General features: G+C 40.0%; 1 protein-coding gene across 5 annotated transcripts in view; it reads right to left on the bottom strand.

Annotated features, from left to right (window-relative positions):
* SETBP1 (SET binding protein 1) overlaps nucleotides 1–18,179 on the bottom strand; it is a 378,062-nt gene that overhangs the window by 21,694 nt on the left and 338,189 nt on the right. For 2 of the 5 annotated variants that reach the window (XM_019936975.3, XM_073790679.1), the window contains exon 5: nucleotides 6,795–6,965. The exons of 1 other annotated variant lie outside the window; for it this stretch is intronic. In XM_019936975.3, coding sequence (XP_019792534.2) covers nucleotides 6,795–6,965 — 171 coding nt within the window. Of the gene's footprint in view, nucleotides 1–3,954; nucleotides 4,005–6,794; nucleotides 6,966–8,935; nucleotides 9,056–18,179 lie in introns of those variants that run through there. 2 more of the 5 variants (XM_019936976.3, XM_073790681.1) reach the window with 2 other exon arrangements.

Below are 18,179 nucleotides of genomic sequence, written 5' to 3'. Positions count from 1 at the left end.
GGAAACAGTTGTTCAGTGCATTTTGATGAATACTTAATAATTAGCTGTTGTTTGCCCACCTCAGTGCTAGGTACTGGGGTTTCAAAGTCAAATAAGACCTGACAATAGGGGAGTGGACAGTGCAGCATGAGACACAGACACTACATTAAATGTAGGGACCAGTGATCAACCAGCTTGTAGGGAGAGGAGCACAGAGGATGTGGTGTCTAACTTGGCCGTGGGGTGATTCTCAAAGTGGGTGTAAGGGAAGGCTTCCTAGAGTTGAAGGCACCTAAGCTGAGTTGTGAAGAGTAAGCATGAGTTAGCTATCCAAATAGCTTGAGGAGTGGATGAAGGAGACAGGAACATCCCAGGGTGGAAAATAGGTAATAGCAATAACAATAACAACAACAATAGTAGCAGCAACAATAGCACGAATTTGCTGAACTCTTCCTATGTGTCAGTCACTCTTCTAAGATTTGTTTTTTTTTTTTTTTTTTTTTTTTTTTTTTGCATTACGCGGGCCTCTCACTGTTGTGGCCTCTCCCGTTGTGGAGCACAGGCTCCGGACGCGCAGGCTCAGCGGCCATGGCTCACAGGCCCAGCCGCTCCGCGGCATGTGGGATCTTCCCGGACCGGGGCACAAACCCGTGTCCCCTGCATCGGCAGGCAGACTCTCAACCACTGCGCCACCAGGGAAGCCCTCTGCTAAGATTTTTCACAAGGATTACCTCATTTATTCCTCACCACAATCCTCTACACTGGGTGGCATGCTTTTCTCCATTTCACAGGTGTGAACACTGAGGACTGAACACCCAGCTGCTTTAGTGCAGTACTGAACTTCCAATGCAGGCGATTGGAAGCAAGAACACATGCGTTCAACTAGAGCACTGCACAGCCCACAAGTGGTGTCAAGAAAAAGGAGCCAAAACTTAGAAACAAGGCAAATGGAAGGGTGCATGTCCTTGTGGAGTCTTAGTGCCATCTTACAGGGGATTCACTATCCACTACTAATTAAGCCCCAGATTCTGTCAGGTAATATATTAACTTGTAGATTTTTGCCCAGAAAATATGCAAATGATTCCTTTCCAGTAGAAAAGATAAGCCCAGAGGTTATGGTTTTATTGTCCATTAGGACATTAACTGAACAATCTTGCTCGGCATTCTTTCTCCAATGCCTACATTCCTGTAATGCCCTTTTCTTCTAGTTCTAATTCTTTTTGGACCAGCTTTATCACCATGTTGGTTTCCTCATTAAACAATTGAATGAATCCTTGACATGAGTTTTTAGTTTTTTGCAAATTCCACTCTGACAGTGGGGATTCCAAAGGAGTTTGGTGCTGGCTGACATTTCCAAGAAGATGGGCCCAGATTCTGGAGAATTTGGTGCTTCTTGGGGATGTTTACAGCCTTAGCCACGGAACAGCTCAGCTTTTCCAGAATGTCCAGTTTAAATCAGAAAAGAGCTTATTTTCTCCTTTTCGGGCAAAAAAATTGGAAGTTTTTCAGAAGGCCTTTGGTGTGATGGGGTCTTCAGGGAAGCATGGAAGTTTGCAACCCTGCTGGATCTCTTCATGGCCCAAAGCCACAGCGAGAGGGCTCATCAAGAACCTCATGTTCAGTAGAGCTCGCTAGGCAAACAGAGTGATTCTGTGCTGCTTCAACATGGGCCGGTAGGTAGCACTTTTCAGAAAATTTGAATGATTTGTTTTTAAAATAAAGCTTTATTTTCTCTAGATCTTTTTGAACTTTTCCTACTGTATATTTTAAGTGATTAATCTGGACTTAGAGAAATTTATTTTACAACTCGATGACTTCTTTGGTTTGTATACTTATGGCTCTTGGATGTTTCAAATCCTATTAACTTGCACATTTATTTGCTCTATTTTGGTTCTTTTGGAAAGACAAGACTTTTGGCTGAATCGACCCATTATTTTGGTTAGGAACTTCAGATCATGATACCACACAGGACAAAAAATAAATAAATTACTTTACAATTCTGAAATTCCTGTTCACTGCTTTTTGCATTTGTACCTGGATATCATTTCATCTTTTTGGGTCCCTCTCCATAAATGGCGGTTGGTTAACAGAAAAGTCAGGCATCCTAGAATTTGGGAGTTAGAAGCAATTTTCGTGATCAGTTTTTGCTCCAGCTACTAGAATGCTGGATTTCATTAGAATTAAGAATTCATTCTTAATTTGTACAGGTAATTTTTCAAGCTTAAAGTCTAGCATCTTGATTACAGGTAACAGCCAGTTCTGATGGGGCTGATAGTTTGGTTTAATAACGAAATGGTTTACCTAATATATCTTTGCTTTTAGAAGCAAAATGTCTGACTTGTGAAATTTAAACATTTTCACTTGCTCTGATAGTTTTAAACAGGGCAGATGACATAGTTTGAGAGAATAATATATTAGCCTTGGTACGAAACAGATACAAACTATAAGAGCTGTGCTCCCTCTGCTGCCCTTGTCATCTCTAACAGGGCTACACCTTGAGCAGGTGAGATTTGGTGATAGCAACCCTGATACATATCTTTTTTCCTACTTGGATTTAAGATGAGAGACTATCAGTGTGTGTGTGTGTGTGTGTGTGTGTGTGTGAGAGAGAGAGAGAGAGAGAGAGAAAACAAGAAAGAAATGCCTTCCTGTTTGCTTGCGTTTCCATTACTACTACTCTAGACTTTTCAGTTGCAGAACCAAAGAAACTTTTTTTTTCTTGGTGTTTTATGAAGTTCCTACAAAATTTGTAATTTACTTAATAATATAGTTTCATCTTAAATATTAATACAAAGTGTGAGTGGGGGGCATGTTTCAGTAGTAAAATCATGCACTCTCTACATATCGTATAACCTCCCTGAGAAGTTAGTTCAACGTGTAGAAGATCAGAAAAATAAGGCTGACTTATTCAGGTACAGATTATCTGGTGTGGTTATTCAGTCATTATTGGGACAGTGCAATGGAAGTTATTTCAAATTATGCATCATTTTGAACAAACTTTATTGAAGCTTTCACTGCATTAGCCCTAATTACTCACAATAATGATGCAATGCTCCCTTGAACCAGACCTCCTTTGTTGTGCCAGGGGACTGCAGCTGATCAATGGCTATTGAGCAGTTTGATCACGAAGGCTGAACTGCTTGAGCACCAGTGGCAGCCAGTGCCTTCCCTCCCTCCCAGTAGCTCACAGACTGACATGTTCTCAGTCTGGCCACCCTCTCCTTCAGCTCCTCTTCTGTGTCTTCCTCCAAATCAATAACTTCATAATCAGCATGACTCTCAGACTCGGAGAAGCTAAAAAATTGCCTTAAACAAACAAAAATATACATACACACACATGCACGAGCTAGAAAAAGACATATTTTTAAGCCTTTGACCCACATTCATTTCTTCCACATTATAATGTTTATAAAATAAGGTGGGAAAGGTTCCTTTTTTTTCCTTTTACCAAAGATTACCTGTTTGAAAAAATACCATTAGGATATAGACTGATCAATTATTTGGCAAGTATTTACTGACAGCTTACCACATGTCTGTCAAAGATTTTTCCATTTGCTTGTTAAGCAGTTCCAATATCAAGCATGTTTTTCTCAGATGTCTCCCATCTTGTTTGGTACAGAATAAACACACAGCTACTGCCTCGTAAGCATTCATTTCACTTAGTGATTATTTATTGAGCATCTACTATGTGTCAGGAACTGTACTAGATACCTTAGTTTCCATTATTTTAAAATAAAAGTAATTTCAAATTAATTGAATTATTTTAGTATTTAAAAAACTCAATAGGGAATTCCTTGGCAGTCCAGTGGTTAGGACTCCACACTTCCACTGTCGGGGGCACAGGTTCGATCCCTGTTCGGGGAACTAAGATCCCATACGTCGTGCGGCGTGGCCAAAAAAAAAAAAACTCAATAAATGATTTCTTAAATTAATTTTGCTTTATAAGCCACTTAATTTTACTCTTCTTTCCTTTACCTTCTCTGCACTTGTCTGAGTCTTCAAAACCACTCTGTAGAAACGACGACCTATTGAAAAATAAGTTGATTTCTTTATATGGCCAGAAGTAATTCTAAATTACCTTACTTATAATGAAAGATGGGACTCTAAAGAAAACAACAATTAAGTGAGTTGTCTCATCAGAAATATGTATGACTAATGTACACGCACCCAACTGAATGAAATCAAACCCAGAACCTATTTATTAGCTGCCTTCTGTATGCTTGACTTTGCTTAAAGCCTCACATTATGAGTTTCACTCACTGTTCTCTCAAAGAAGTAGGAGTCCATAATTAGGGAGAAAGAAATCTGCCTTTGCTACTGTTGGGCCTATGATAGAAATGAGATTCCACTGGAAATCAGGCAGTAAATCAAGAAATTTGGGTTCCAATCCAACTGCATGACCTCAGGCAAATCTCTGAATCTCAGAAGCATCAATTTCTTCACGTGTGAAACAGGGTATTGGGCATGAGCCCAGGCTGTTCGACCCTAACTCTCTTAGGTTTGTGGGAAGACGTTTGTCTGTGGGGAGTGGAATCTCAGGAAGGTCTGGCCTTCAGCACCTGGAGTAGATCTTTAGCCTGTTTTCCCACAAAAGTTCTGCTCTGCAGCCTAAGACCCGGAAATGGACCAAATCTGTGAAACTCTCATGAGGGTCTCATTTGAGCGTTGCCAAAAATAAACAGCCCATTCCTACATCCTGAAACAGGAGAGCTTTGGCTCAGCTCTGATTACCAGAGAGGCAGGTTTAAAAGTTTAATACCCACCTGTTTCTACGTCCATTTGGCATATTTGTAAATTATTGAATGCAAATAGAGAAGGCAAGCCCGTAGAAGCTTGGGATCCCAAGAATGTGTTCTCTCACACAGCATGGAAAGAGTTCAGGGAAGGAAAATAGGGGATCACCTGTCTTTTGCCTCTGGGAAATATCTGTGCTTGGCAAGCAAAGGCGGAAACATGCAGGCTAACTTTTAAATCCATAAAGGGAGGCTAAAGGAGGCCTCCAGAGCTTAACCGACAGGGTCGAGCAAGCAGTTATCTGGGTGGGTACGCAGACCTTGGCCCAAATCTTTCGCTCCAGACAAGTGATGAATTCCCAGAGTTCCAGCAGTGCCCACTTCTCGGACTCCCTCCACAGGCGCCCTCCCATAAAGGTGCTGCAAGTCTCAGAGGCAGCTTCTTCCCCTTTCCTCTGTGACTCTCCTTCTAGGACCTCTCCTTGTTCTCATTGCTGGCATCGTTTACCTGGCATTTCCATAAAAAACTTTTCATTTCACACCTAGCATGTGAAAGATGTTAATATCTTGATCATATTTGAGAGATGATCCCGTTTCTTCAGAGCAAGATTTCCCAAGTGCCTGGGAAGAATACCACTTCCAAGAGATTTTAAGAGCTATTGCCAAAAAAATGAGTTTTGTGGTCAGGTAAGACCATGAAATTCCGTGTCTCACCCTCCTGGAACCTTACAATGCACATCGGTCAATTAAAAGCTCAGAAAAACCCTGCAGAAAGGAAGCAGATGCAGTGTAGCATTCCTCACACTCACCTAACTATGAAAACATCTATCCCAAAACACCTACCAATATTTTGTGAAACTCAGTTTGGGAAGTGTCATTCCAAATAGTTCTTTCTGTTATTTCAGTTGGGCTCATTTTCTAATTACCAATGGTCTCCATGAAGGAGGTAGGTATGTAGCTGAGTTCTCTGCTTAAAGCAAACTGCTGAATTAGAAGATAAGTTTAGGTGAATATCAATAACGAGTGTCTTCTTGGGCTTCTAATCATAATAGGCATTTGTAAATACTGCAATATGCTTAACATTTACCAGTGCATCAATTCAACACATTTTATGGAATGTGCCATCACTCTGTGTGCCATGAAGATAGCAAGAATCTAAATCATGGATTCTATCTCTGATGTACAAACAATTCTGTCATGAGAGAGAAGAAGTTAAATAGAAGCATTTCTCATGTAGTCTACAAGTGGGTGGTAAATGCATGGCAGAGACACTGGATGCTACAGGCATTCAGAGGAGGTGTGACTCCCTGGGCCTTGAAGATCTGTGGGATGTGAATAGGAACTGAGTAAGGCTGTCCTAAAGAAAGGTGTTAAGCCAAGTACAAGGCCTTCCTTCCTGGCAGTAGGGATGAGCGCGGCAAACTGGGGTTGGTGCGCGGGACTGCTGGGAGGTGATGTGGGGAGTAGCGGAAGGCAGAGCATATGGGATGTCTGAGTAAGGCGCTTGTACTCTATAAACTGCCAGTGAGGAGTCTGGTGACTATTGAGGAATTCATGATATCATGAGCTAGAATGAATCAAGTCCTCAGGGAAACTCTGATTACCATCTCTCAACCATGGTGAGCACAGGAGGTAGTGAAATGCAGTGGTTGAGAGCATGGGTCTTGGATCTGAGTTGGAATTCTGAGTGTCCACAGGTTCCTGGGGCAAGTTTCCTTCCCATTAGCTTCCTCTTCTGGAATGGAGACACATGTATTTATTTCACAGTTATTTTATGAGTTACATGAGATATATAAGGTCCTATATGCAGAGACTAGAAGTTACTAAGCCTTGATAAAGAGTAATTAATACTGTTACTACTACTCACTGACCTTTGCCTCTAGGTTCTGAGATGATCTCCTTCCTTTCTTAGACCTTCTCCTACTTGAAAACTCCAATGCTGAAACAGCTCACATGCTCAGTGTCTGCAGGAGGTTGGCTGAAGAGAGAACTCTTACCTGTACTTAGCAGCAGCACCTTCCTGGAGGGCCTTCTCCATGCCCACCTTCCCTGGGATGAACCCAAAGCATGTGAAGTGCTCACCTGCATCTGATGTTGCTGCAGATGCAGCAAGGAGAGATAACACTGGGGCTGGTGGGATTGCAACACTGTCCACTGCAGCTGGCTTCTTCCTGGTCATCATAGTGGACGCTGAGCCCTCGTTCTTACTATGTGCTGCTGTTTGGTCCACTTTTAAGTGGGGACTTGGAATCCCTAAAAAAAATAACCCCAAAGCCTGCAGTTACTTTAAAGAAATAGGAAGACAGACAACATAAAATCTGAAAGTGACCTGAAGAAATCTTCAAATGATCTGACCTCCTTCTGGTGCAAGAATGATATTTTAGAATGTTTAAAGGAAACAAAACAAAACAAATTAGCAGCATGACTGGTTTTGGTTTTGTGGCTGAGGTTAGTGGTGACAACATTCCAGGTGGCCTGCCTGAAAGTGGGGGTCGGGGCACAGGCCTAATGAAGCAGTGTAAGCCATCATGCATGCTTTACCTTCCATGGATCAAGAAGCCTGTCTTTACAGAGGTTTTGGTGTGCAGAGCATGGAGGGGAGAAGTTGACCCCACCCTAGTGAGGCTTCTCATCTCATCCAGCTAGGAAGACAAGACTGAATGAAAAGGAAAAACTGGGCAACAAGTATGGGCAGGCCTGTGTGTTACTCATTACAAGTGCCTGGGGAGTTCTCAGGAGGCAGGGATTCGTGTGGGAAGAAGTAAGGAAAGCCTTCCCAGAGTTCATGCTAGAGCAGCAAGGTCGAAGGAAAGGCATTCCCAGTGCTGAGAAGAGTGTCTGCTAAGTCATGGGTGAGGAATGAAGATGATTCAGACAAGAGGCCGGCATTCTGGAGGCAGGAGATGCCCTGTAGGGACTGGTGTGTCACAACAGTGACTGGGCCAAGTAAGAGCTGAACCTGGGGGCCTTTGAGTGTCTGGTCATAATAGTCACAATTTTTTGATGCTGAAAAGCCTGGGTAGACTCTTATGAGGTGCCTCTGAAAGGGCCTGGAAACTTACTACATAACACATTATAAGAACTGTTCTGGAGCCTTGTTTGCTGGGCTCAAATCCCGGCCCTCTTACTTTTCAACTGTGTGATCATGAGCAAGTTACTTAACCTCTCCAAGCTTCAAGCTTCCTTAACTGTGCAGATGGGATGGAACTGCATTACCTCATAGGGGTGGTTGGGGGCATCCATGATCAATCAAAATAAAGGGCCTAGAACAGTGTCTGGCACATAGTTCATGCTATATAATTGTTTCCTATTATGATTATTCCTATTATACTGCTATCACTATTATAACCTGCTCCTCAGACCAAACGGAAACCAGCCAACAAAGGCTCAGTTTTCTTCCCTGACATGACCAAGGATTTCTGGACACCTTCTACATCACTAGCTGTAAAAAAAGTCACTCTCCAACTCATCCAAACATAAGTTCAGAAGCTGCAGGTGTCTGAATCCATGTCAAATGGTCATCTACTCAGAATTTCTTTATTTGTTGGCTACATGCCACTGATAGCAATAACATGAAACAGGCCGTATCACGGTAGTTCCTGACCTTTTTTCCCATCTTAACCAACTTGAGTGACACTGGTCCCTCCTATAGTAACAGCTCACCTCCAGTGAGATCTGCTCACTTTGGCCTAACGGCAGCCCTGTGAAGCATGTAGTGTGGAGGTTACTCTTTTCTTACTTTTATAGATGAGGACAACATATTTCTGAGATGTTAAGAGAAAACTGACTAAACTCATACAGCTCTTAATGTCAGAGCTCGAAGTTTTCAAGCAGCCAGACGCTAAACTCAGGGATCATCTTGGTCTACCTTACCATCTTCCACCTTCTGCCCATGACCTGGTCTACCAACAGCATGCTTCACACTGAGGACACAGAGGGCCTATATCACACCTGGAAAAGGCACCTGTAACCACCTAAGGAAGAAATGCTGACACTTTCATTTACTGTCTACTACCTTCCTCCTACTCTCCATCCCGATCTCTGAAACCTCCACTTGACGTGTTGTAAATAAAAATACAATTTTTCTTTTTTGAAAATTTCATATTTCATAGCGTTTGACTATGGGAGTGGACAAACATCAAATTCTATGACAGAGAGACCGCAAGGCACAACCATCAAGAAATCAGGAGGTGCAGCAAACACGTACATGATCCCCGGATGATGCCCGCTTGTAAAATATGCAGGTGTGCCAGGAATACGCAAGGTATACACATGTAGTATATGTAAAATGCAAACAGAATCTTCTGCAAGGAGATACATCCAAATAGTTAACCATGGTTATTCTGAGGAAGGAGAGCACAGGGAAGATTAGTGAGGGAGTTTTTACTTTTGCTCCTTAGCCTTCTTTATTGTTAATATTTTTTAAACCACAAACATATATTAAACTCTTTTTCCATTAACAAAATAAACATAGTTTGGAAAGAATCTAGAAGTCTATCACAGTATGGTCATCTGGGTAGACTGACTGATGTGCTAGAATAGTGGGCTGCTAACAAATCTGCAATGGGACAGCAGGCGTGAGTCTGATAAGAATTCCCCACCGTGGTCCTCCACGCCACCCTGGTCCTGTTCCTGTCAAATGGATGTGGTCGCCCTTTGCACAGCACACCTCCGGGACTCTAAGCTGCCAGAGTTCTATTGGATAACAGCTCCTTTGGAAAAACTCCCTGATTTGTCTGTCCTCTTTGTACCTGTGGACACAGGTGGGACAGGGAGTTCTTTGCTCATATTATTATATGTGCAGGGAATGAGCCATAAACAGGATTAGCAGGCAGATATTTAACTCTCACTTGGGAACACAGTGATTTCAAGCCATTTTAGTTGCACCCCTTTTCATGCAAATGTTCACAATCCACATCATTCCCTTAAAGCAGATCTGATCACACCTCTATCGGGTGTACCTTGCTACTCAAGTGTTTATGGTACAGAATAAGTTAAAAGTGATAAGATGACACTTAAAACACTCTATAATTCAGATTGTCACTCTTTAGCTATCTTGAAAACCCTAGATAATTTAGGATTTTCTAGATTATAGTACTTTTTGCCAGTTGCTGTCCAATGAATTTGAAAACAAATTGAAAAAAAAAATCCTGATGTTTGCTCAGACATTTTTCAGTTTTGAAAGGATTAGAGAAACAATCCCAGAAGTAGTATATGTGGGCAAGAATATTAGATAACCGTTAAACAAAGGCTAATATAACAGTACTTGTAATGCACAAACTCTGTCTGAGAGCAGAGGTCTCAGGAGACTGGAATGGGTGACTTCTTGGGAGAGAGCATTGGGCAGGCTGGCCACTGGAAGTCTTTGTTTCTCTTCATTCCAGGTGGCAGCTGATACTCCATGCTGAGGTACCCAAAGGACCAGAGGAACATGAAACAGTTCAGAAACAAGTTCTCACAAATGCTCGGTGGTGGTAGAGTGGTGGGGTATTTGGCAAGTTCCTTCCCAGAATGGGCCTGGCTGCTCTCTCCACGGGAGGAACATTTTTGAGGCTGGAGATCAATCATAAAGAAGCCCAGATTCAGCACTGTACTGACTGGACCACTGAGATGTGGCACTGCTCTTTACACTGGGGCATGAGGAAAAGCAAGGATGGCTTTGATCTGGGAAAGGATCACTATGTCAAATTCGGACAGCAGTCTGCATGGAGAGCACACTTGGTAGATGTGTTCAGAGGATCACCAAACCCCAACACAGGACAAATTGTATTGAGGCTTGCATATCTGGAGGCCAGTACATTTTTAAAGGAGGAAATAACAATGCTAATAACTTTGTGGATCCAACATCTGTTTATAATTAAGACAGAGAAGCCAAAAGGAAATAAAAAAAGTTAAACTTATATGAAAACATTCTACTATAACCTGTAGACCTCTATTGATAAATTTTTAAAAAACTCTTTGAAACTGTGCAGTAGCCTATCGAGGGACAGTCACTCATTTTCAAAGGTAATTTCTCATAGACCACTTATCCTCTTGAACCTCTACCTGCACACCGTGTTTGCATTAGGGACTTGATTTATGGATTCCAACTCCTTTGACGCAGAAGCTGACTTCCTGTTGCCTTGGTTACTTGGAGCTCAGTTCAAGGTTAAAGTACTCCCAAATCAGAATCAGTGGCAGGTGCTGCATCTAGCAGCCAGGTTATTGACTGCCCCAGAATGTGGAAAGGTCAGAGACCGAAGCACTGTTTACTGCCTTAAGGGTGAGTCAATATTGAGTCAATAGTTTCGATATTTTGATTCTGTTTCTTCCGAAGTAGTAGTTTTTGTTCAATTACCTCTTCCCCAGGTTGCTCAAGGTTACAGGGGTCATGGAAGAAAAGCAGGGTCTACGGTGGCTGACTTTCCCAGGATCTCTTTAATGAGCTCTGTGACCTTGGATAATAAAAACCAGCCTCACCATAGAGTAATTTGTATGTTGCTCTAGGTTTGTAAAGTTAGTTATCTACTTATCTCATTTTCTCTATGGGGAAACAAACAAACAAACAAACCTTTGTGGGACAGTTATTATTTACTCCGTTTTTCTAGATGAGAAAATGGAGGTTCAAGGAGGTCAGACAACTCATCTAAAATCACACAGCTGATAAGACGTGGTAAGAAATAGATCCTAACTTCTGACTGAGTCCTCATCTCATAGTTTCTTTAAAATAAAGGGGCTGATAAAATCATCATCCAGGGATCATACGTAATTCATTTTGTAACATCTACTACAGAAAGCAGTATATCTGGAAAATACTATGCAATTAATATAGGTTTAATTAACATTTTAATTCTAAGATTGCAAATGCAGATGTTTCTTGGAGACAAAACTTAGGATGGCATAGTGACAGAGGCCGACACCAGTGGGGTGGTTAGCTCCTTCTGTCACCTTCCTGGCCCTTTCACTGTAGAATTCAGTGCTTGGCATGGACTGAGAGGCATGTTTTGTTGAGCACTCGGTGGCTTTTAACCTTGCAAAGAGCAATGACATGCATTATGCTATTTGCCCCTTGCAGTACCCCTGTGGATGACAAGATGCAGATGGTGAAACTCCAAATTCACAAATAAGAAAACCAAGGCACAGAGGACCAGGTGATGTGCTCAAGCTCACATATCACAAGTGCGAAGAAAGCGGTGCTGAAATCCATGCCTCTTGACTCAATTCAATATTCTCTTCTGTCCCATGACACATTGACTTTTGGGCAAACCAGTAGATAATATATTTTTCACAAGAGGAAACTCACACTGAAAACTTGATTATAATTCCTTTTCTCATATATTGGTTGTCTGCTCGAATGCTCCCATTGCTATTTTTTCTTGTTTGCAAATGAACTTCACCCATGGAAATAAGGGGATATAGGTTACAGAATAAAGTGAATCAAGAAATAGATATGCTTGTCAGAGGGCAGACAGCAGAAGCAAGAACTACAATCCTGCAGCCTGTGGAATGAAAACCACATTCACAGAAAGATAGATAAAATGAAAGGCAGAGGACTATGTATCAGATGAAGGAACAAGATAAAACCCCAGAAAAACAACTAAATGAAGTGGAGATAGGCAACCTTCCAGAAAAAGAACTGAGAATAATGATAGTGAAGATGATCCAGGACCTTGGAAAAAGAACAGAGGCAAAGATCGAGAAGATGCAAGAAATGTTTAATAAAGACCTAGAAGAATTAAAGAACAAACACCTGGAAGAATTAAAGAAAAAACAGAGATGAACAATAAAATAACTGAAATGAAAAATAGACTAGAGGGAAGGAACAGCAGAATAACTGAGGCAGAAGAACAGATAAGTGAGCTGGAAGAATGGTGGAATTCACAGCTGTGGAACAGAATAAAGAAAAAGGAATGAAAAGAAATGAAGACAGCCTAAGAGACCTCTGGGACAACATTAAAGGCAACAACATTCACATTATAGGAGTCCCAGAAGGAGAAGAGAGAGAGAAAGGACCCAAGAAAATATTTGAAGAGATTGTAGTTGAAAACTTCCCTAACATGGTAAAGGAAATAGCCACCCAAGTCCAGGAAGCACAGAGAGTCCCAGGCAGGATAAACCCAAGGAGAAACATGCCAAGAAACATAGTAATCAAACTGACAAAAATTAAAGACAAAGAAAAACTATTAAAAACAACAAGGGAAAAATGGCAAATAACATACATGGGAACTCCCATAAGGTGAAAAGCTGATTTCTCAGGAGAAACTCTACAAGCCAGAAGGGAGGGGCATGATATATTTAAAGTGATGAAAGGGAAGAACCTACAACCAGGATTACTCTATCTGGCAAGGATCTCATTCAGATTTGATGGAGAAATCAAAAGCTTTACAGACAAGCAAAAGCTAAGATAATTAAGCACCACCAAACCAGCTCTACAACAAATGTAAAGGAACTTCTCTAAGTGGGAAACACAAGAAAAGAAAATGATCTACAAAAACAGACCCAAAACAATTAAGAAAATGGTAATAGGAATATACACATCGATAATTACCTTAAATGTGAATGGATTAAATGCTCCAACCAAAAAACACAGGCTAGCTGAATGGATACTAAAACAAGACCCATATATATGCTGTCTACAAGAGACCCACTTCAGACCTAGGGACACATACAGAGTGAAAGTGAGGGGATGGAGAAAGATATTCCATGTGAATGGAAATCAAAAGAAAGCTGGAGCAGCAATACTCATTTCAGATAAAATAGACTTTAAAGTAAAGAATGTTACAAGGGACAATGAAGGACAATACATAATGATCAAGGGATCAATCCAAGAAAAACATATAACAATTATAAATATATATGCACCCAACAGAGGAGCACCTCAATACATAAGGCGAGTGCTAACAGCTACAAAAGAGGAAATCGACAGTAACACAATAATAGTGGGGGGCTTTAACACCTCACTTACACCAACAGACAGATCATCCAGACAGAAAATTAATAAGGAAACACAAGCTTTAAATGACACAACAGACCAGATAGATTTAATTGATATTTATAGGACATTCCATATGAAAACAGCAGATTACACTTTCTTTTCAAGTGCATACAGAATATTCTCCAGTGTAGATCACATCTTGGGTCACAAATCAAGCCTCAGTACATCTAAGAAAATTGAAATAATATCAAGCATCTTTTCTGACCACACTGCTGTGAGATTAGAAATAAATTACAGGGAAAAAAATGTAAAAAACACAAACACATGGAGGCTAAACAATATGCTACTAAATAACCAAGTAGTCACTGAAGAAATCAAACAGGAAATCAAAAAATACCTAGAGACAAATGACAATGAAAACACGATGATCCAAAACTTATGGGATGCAGCAAAAGCAGTTCTAAGAGGAAAGTATAGAGCAATACAATCCTACCTCAAGAAATGAGAACACTCTCATATAAACAACCTAACTTTAAACTTAAAGTAATTAGAGAAAGAAGAACAAACAAAGCCCAAAATTAGTAGAAGGAAAGAAATCATAAAGATCAGAGCAGAAATAAATGAAATAGAAACAAGAAAACAATAGCAAAGATCAATAAAATTAAAAGCTGGTTCTTTGAGAAGATAAACAAAATTGATAAACCTTTAGCCAGACTCATCAAGAAAAACAGGGAGAGGACTCAAATCAACAAAATTGGAAATGAAAAAGGAGAAGTTACAACGGACACCGCAGAAATACAAAGCATCCTAAGAGACTACTACAAGCAACTCTATGCCAATAAAATGAACAACCTGGAAGAAATGGGCAAATTCTTAGAAAGGTATAACTTTCCAAGACTGAACCAGGAAGAAATAGAAAACATGAACAGACAAATCACAAGTAATGAAGTTGAAACTCTGATTAAATATTTTCCAACAAACAAAAGTCTGGGACCAGATGGTTGCACAGGTGAATTCTATCGAATATTTAGAGAAGAGCTGACACCCATCCTTCTCAAACTCTTCCAAAAAATTGCAGAGGAAGGTACACTCCCAAACTCATTCTATGAGGCCACCACTACCCTGATACCAAAACCAGACAAAGATACTATAAAAAGAGAAAATTACAGACCAATATTACTGATGAACATACATGCAAAAATCCTCAACAAAATACTAGCAAACAGAATCCAACATCACATTAAAAGGATCATACACCATGATCAAGTGGGATTTATCCCAGGGATGCAAGGATTCTTCATTATATGCAAATCCATCAATGTGATACACCATATTAACAAATTGAAGAATAAAAACCATATGATCATTGCAATAGATGCAGAAAAAGCTTTTGACAAAATTCAACACCCATTTATGATAAAAACTCTCCAGAAAGTGGGCATAGAGGGAATCTACCTTAACATAATAAAGGCCATATATGACAAACCCACAGCAAACATCATTCTTAATGGTAAAAAACTGAAAGCATTTTATCTAAGATCAGGAACAAGACAAGGATGTCCACTCTCACCACTCTTATTCAACATAGTCTTGGAAGTCCTAGCCATGGCATTCAGAGAAGAAAAAGAAATAAAAGGAATATGAATTGGAAAAGAAGTAAAACTGTCACCATTTGCAGATGACATGATACTATACATAGAGAATCCTAAAGATGCCACCAGAAAACTATTAGAGCTAATCAATAAATTTGGTAAAGTTTCAGGATACAGAATTAATGCACAGAAATCTCTTGCATTTCTATACACTAACAATGAATGATTAGAAAGAAAAATTAAGGAAAAAATCCCATTCACCCTTGCAACAAAAAGAATAAAATACCTAGGAATAAACCTACGTAAGGAGGTAAAAGACTGTACTCAGAAAACTGTAAGACACTGATGAAAGAAATCAAAGATGACACAAACAGATGTATAGATATACGATGTTCTTGGATGAGAAGAATCAATATTGTGAAAATGACTATAGGACCCAAAGCAATCAACAGATTCAATGCAATCCCTATCAAATTACCAATGGCATTTTTTACAGAACTAGAACAAAAAATCTTAAAATCTGTATGGATACACGAAAGACACTGAATAGCCAAAACAATCTTGATGGGAAAAAAATGGAGCTGGAGGAATCAGACTCCCTGACTTCAGACTATACTACAAAGCTACAGTAATCAAGAAAATATGGTACTGGCACAAAAACAGAAATATAGATCAATGAAACGGGATAGAAAGCCCAGAGATAAACCCACGCACCTATGGTCAACTAATCTATGACAAAGCAGGCAAGGATATACAATGGAGCAAAGACAGTCTCTTCAATAAGTGGTGCTGGGAAAACTGGACAGCTACATATGAAAGAATTAAATTAGAATGCTCCCTAACACCATACACAAAAATAAACTCAAAATGGATTAAAGACCTAAATGCAAGCCTGGACACTATAAAACTCTCAGAGGAAAACATAGGGAGAATACTCTTTGACATAAATCACAGCAAGATCTTTTTTGACCCACCTCCTAGAGTAATGGAAATAAAAACAGAAATAAACAAATGGGACCTAGTGAAACTTAAAAGCTTTTACACAGCAAAGGAAACTATAAACAAGATGAAAAACAACCCTCAGAATGCGAGAACATATTTACAAAACAAATAAATGGATAAAGGATTAACCTCCAAAATATATAAACAACTCTTGTAGCTCAATATCAAAAAAACAAACAACCCAATCAAAAAATGGTCATAAGACCTAAGTAGACATTTCTCCAGAGAAGACATACAGATGGCCAAGAGGCACATGAAAAGCTACTCAACACCACTAATTATTAGAGAAATGCAAATCAAAACTACAATGAGGTATCACCTCACACCGGTTAGAATGGGCATCATCAGAAAATCTACAAACAACAAATGCTGGAGAGGGTGTGGAGAAAAGGGAACCCTCTTGCACTTTAGGTGCAGATGTAAATTGGTACAGCCACTATGGAGAATAGTATGGAGGTTCCTTAAAAAACTAAAAACAGAATTACCATATGACCCAGCAATCCCACTACTGGGCATATACCCAGAGAAAACCATAATTCAAAAAGACACATGCACCCCAATGTTCATTGCAGCACTATTTACAATAGCCAGGTCATGGAAGCAACCTAAGTGTCCATCAACAGATGAATGGATAAAGATGTGGTACATATATACAATGGAATAGTACTCAGCCATAAAAAGGAATGAAATTATGTCATTTGTAGAGACATGGATGGTCCTAGGGACTGTCATACAGAGTGAAGTAAGTCAGAAAGAGAAAAACAAATATCGTTTATTAACGCATATATGTGGAATCTAGAAAAATGGTACAGATCAACCGGCTTGCAAGGCTGTAATAGAGACACAGATGTAGAGAACAAATGTATGGACACCAAGGGGGGAAAGCGGGAGTGTGGGTGCTGGTGGGATGAAGTGGGAGATTGGGATTGACATATATATATAGTAATACGTATAAAATAGATAGCTAATAAGAACCTGTTGTATAAAAAAAATAAATAAAATAAAATTAAGAAAAAGGAAATAGATAACCTTGGGATTTGGAAAACAATATTTTTCTGTGCCAAAGTCAATAAAAGTGTTATTTTTTGTTGCATCACTTTATTCATTAATTGAACAAATATTTATTGAACATCTACCATACCAGGGACGTGACACTGGTCTAAGCAGTGAAGTCCCGAAGTTTTCTAAGAAGTGCCTTCTAATAATCTCTGCATAGCATAAAGATAGTTGTTACTTTTTATAAGGATACTGAAAGATCCCAAAGTGCCTTTTTAATCATCAAAAAACAGAGGCTTTGCTACCGATACAGAATCTTTGGGTGAATTTGTAAAAGTCATCCCACCTAGGTGGAGATTCCCAAGGACCCAGCTCTTAGCAAAGGAAGGGCACCATTGTAAAAGTTAGATTAAGTTATGGCTTCCTGTGTGCACATGCACCCCCACTGCTCATGGTTTGGAGAGAGGAGCATGCACTGGATTTCAGTGCATTTCTCCCCTCGAGCCAGGTTCCTACAGAAAGTGAACTACTTGCTCAATTGCAGGTGGTGGTCTTATCAACATGTGTTTAGTGTCAAATGAGTTTTACTTCATTTTGGGACCTTGAGAGATGAAATTCAGGCAAGGTCACTTGTAAGTAGGATGCTATTAAGTTAGCCTGGAGTCAATCATTTTAAAATCAACAGATATTTGAGTGCTGCACAGCACAACTCAGAAAATGTGATCTCTGTCTTTGTAGAGAAGGTTTAGAAGTGGAGAGTGGGATAAGACAAAAACACTTACAAAACTGATAAACCAAATGAGACAGGAAGCCAAATGAGTCCTCCACAAATTAGGAGGAAAATGAGATCTCAGTGGGATCTGAGGTGGTTTTGTGCTCATGCATATATTAATTCAACATTCACTAAGAGCCTGTAAGTACCAGGTACCATTAAGTACAGGGATCATGAACCTTCTCTGAAAG

This window comes from Tursiops truncatus, chromosome 13 (assembly GCF_011762595.2).
Source record: "Tursiops truncatus isolate mTurTru1 chromosome 13, mTurTru1.mat.Y, whole genome shotgun sequence".
In the NCBI taxonomy this organism is placed as follows: Eukaryota; Metazoa; Chordata; class Mammalia; order Artiodactyla; family Delphinidae; genus Tursiops; species Tursiops truncatus.
This window is presented reverse-complemented; position numbering and strand designations above follow the sequence as displayed.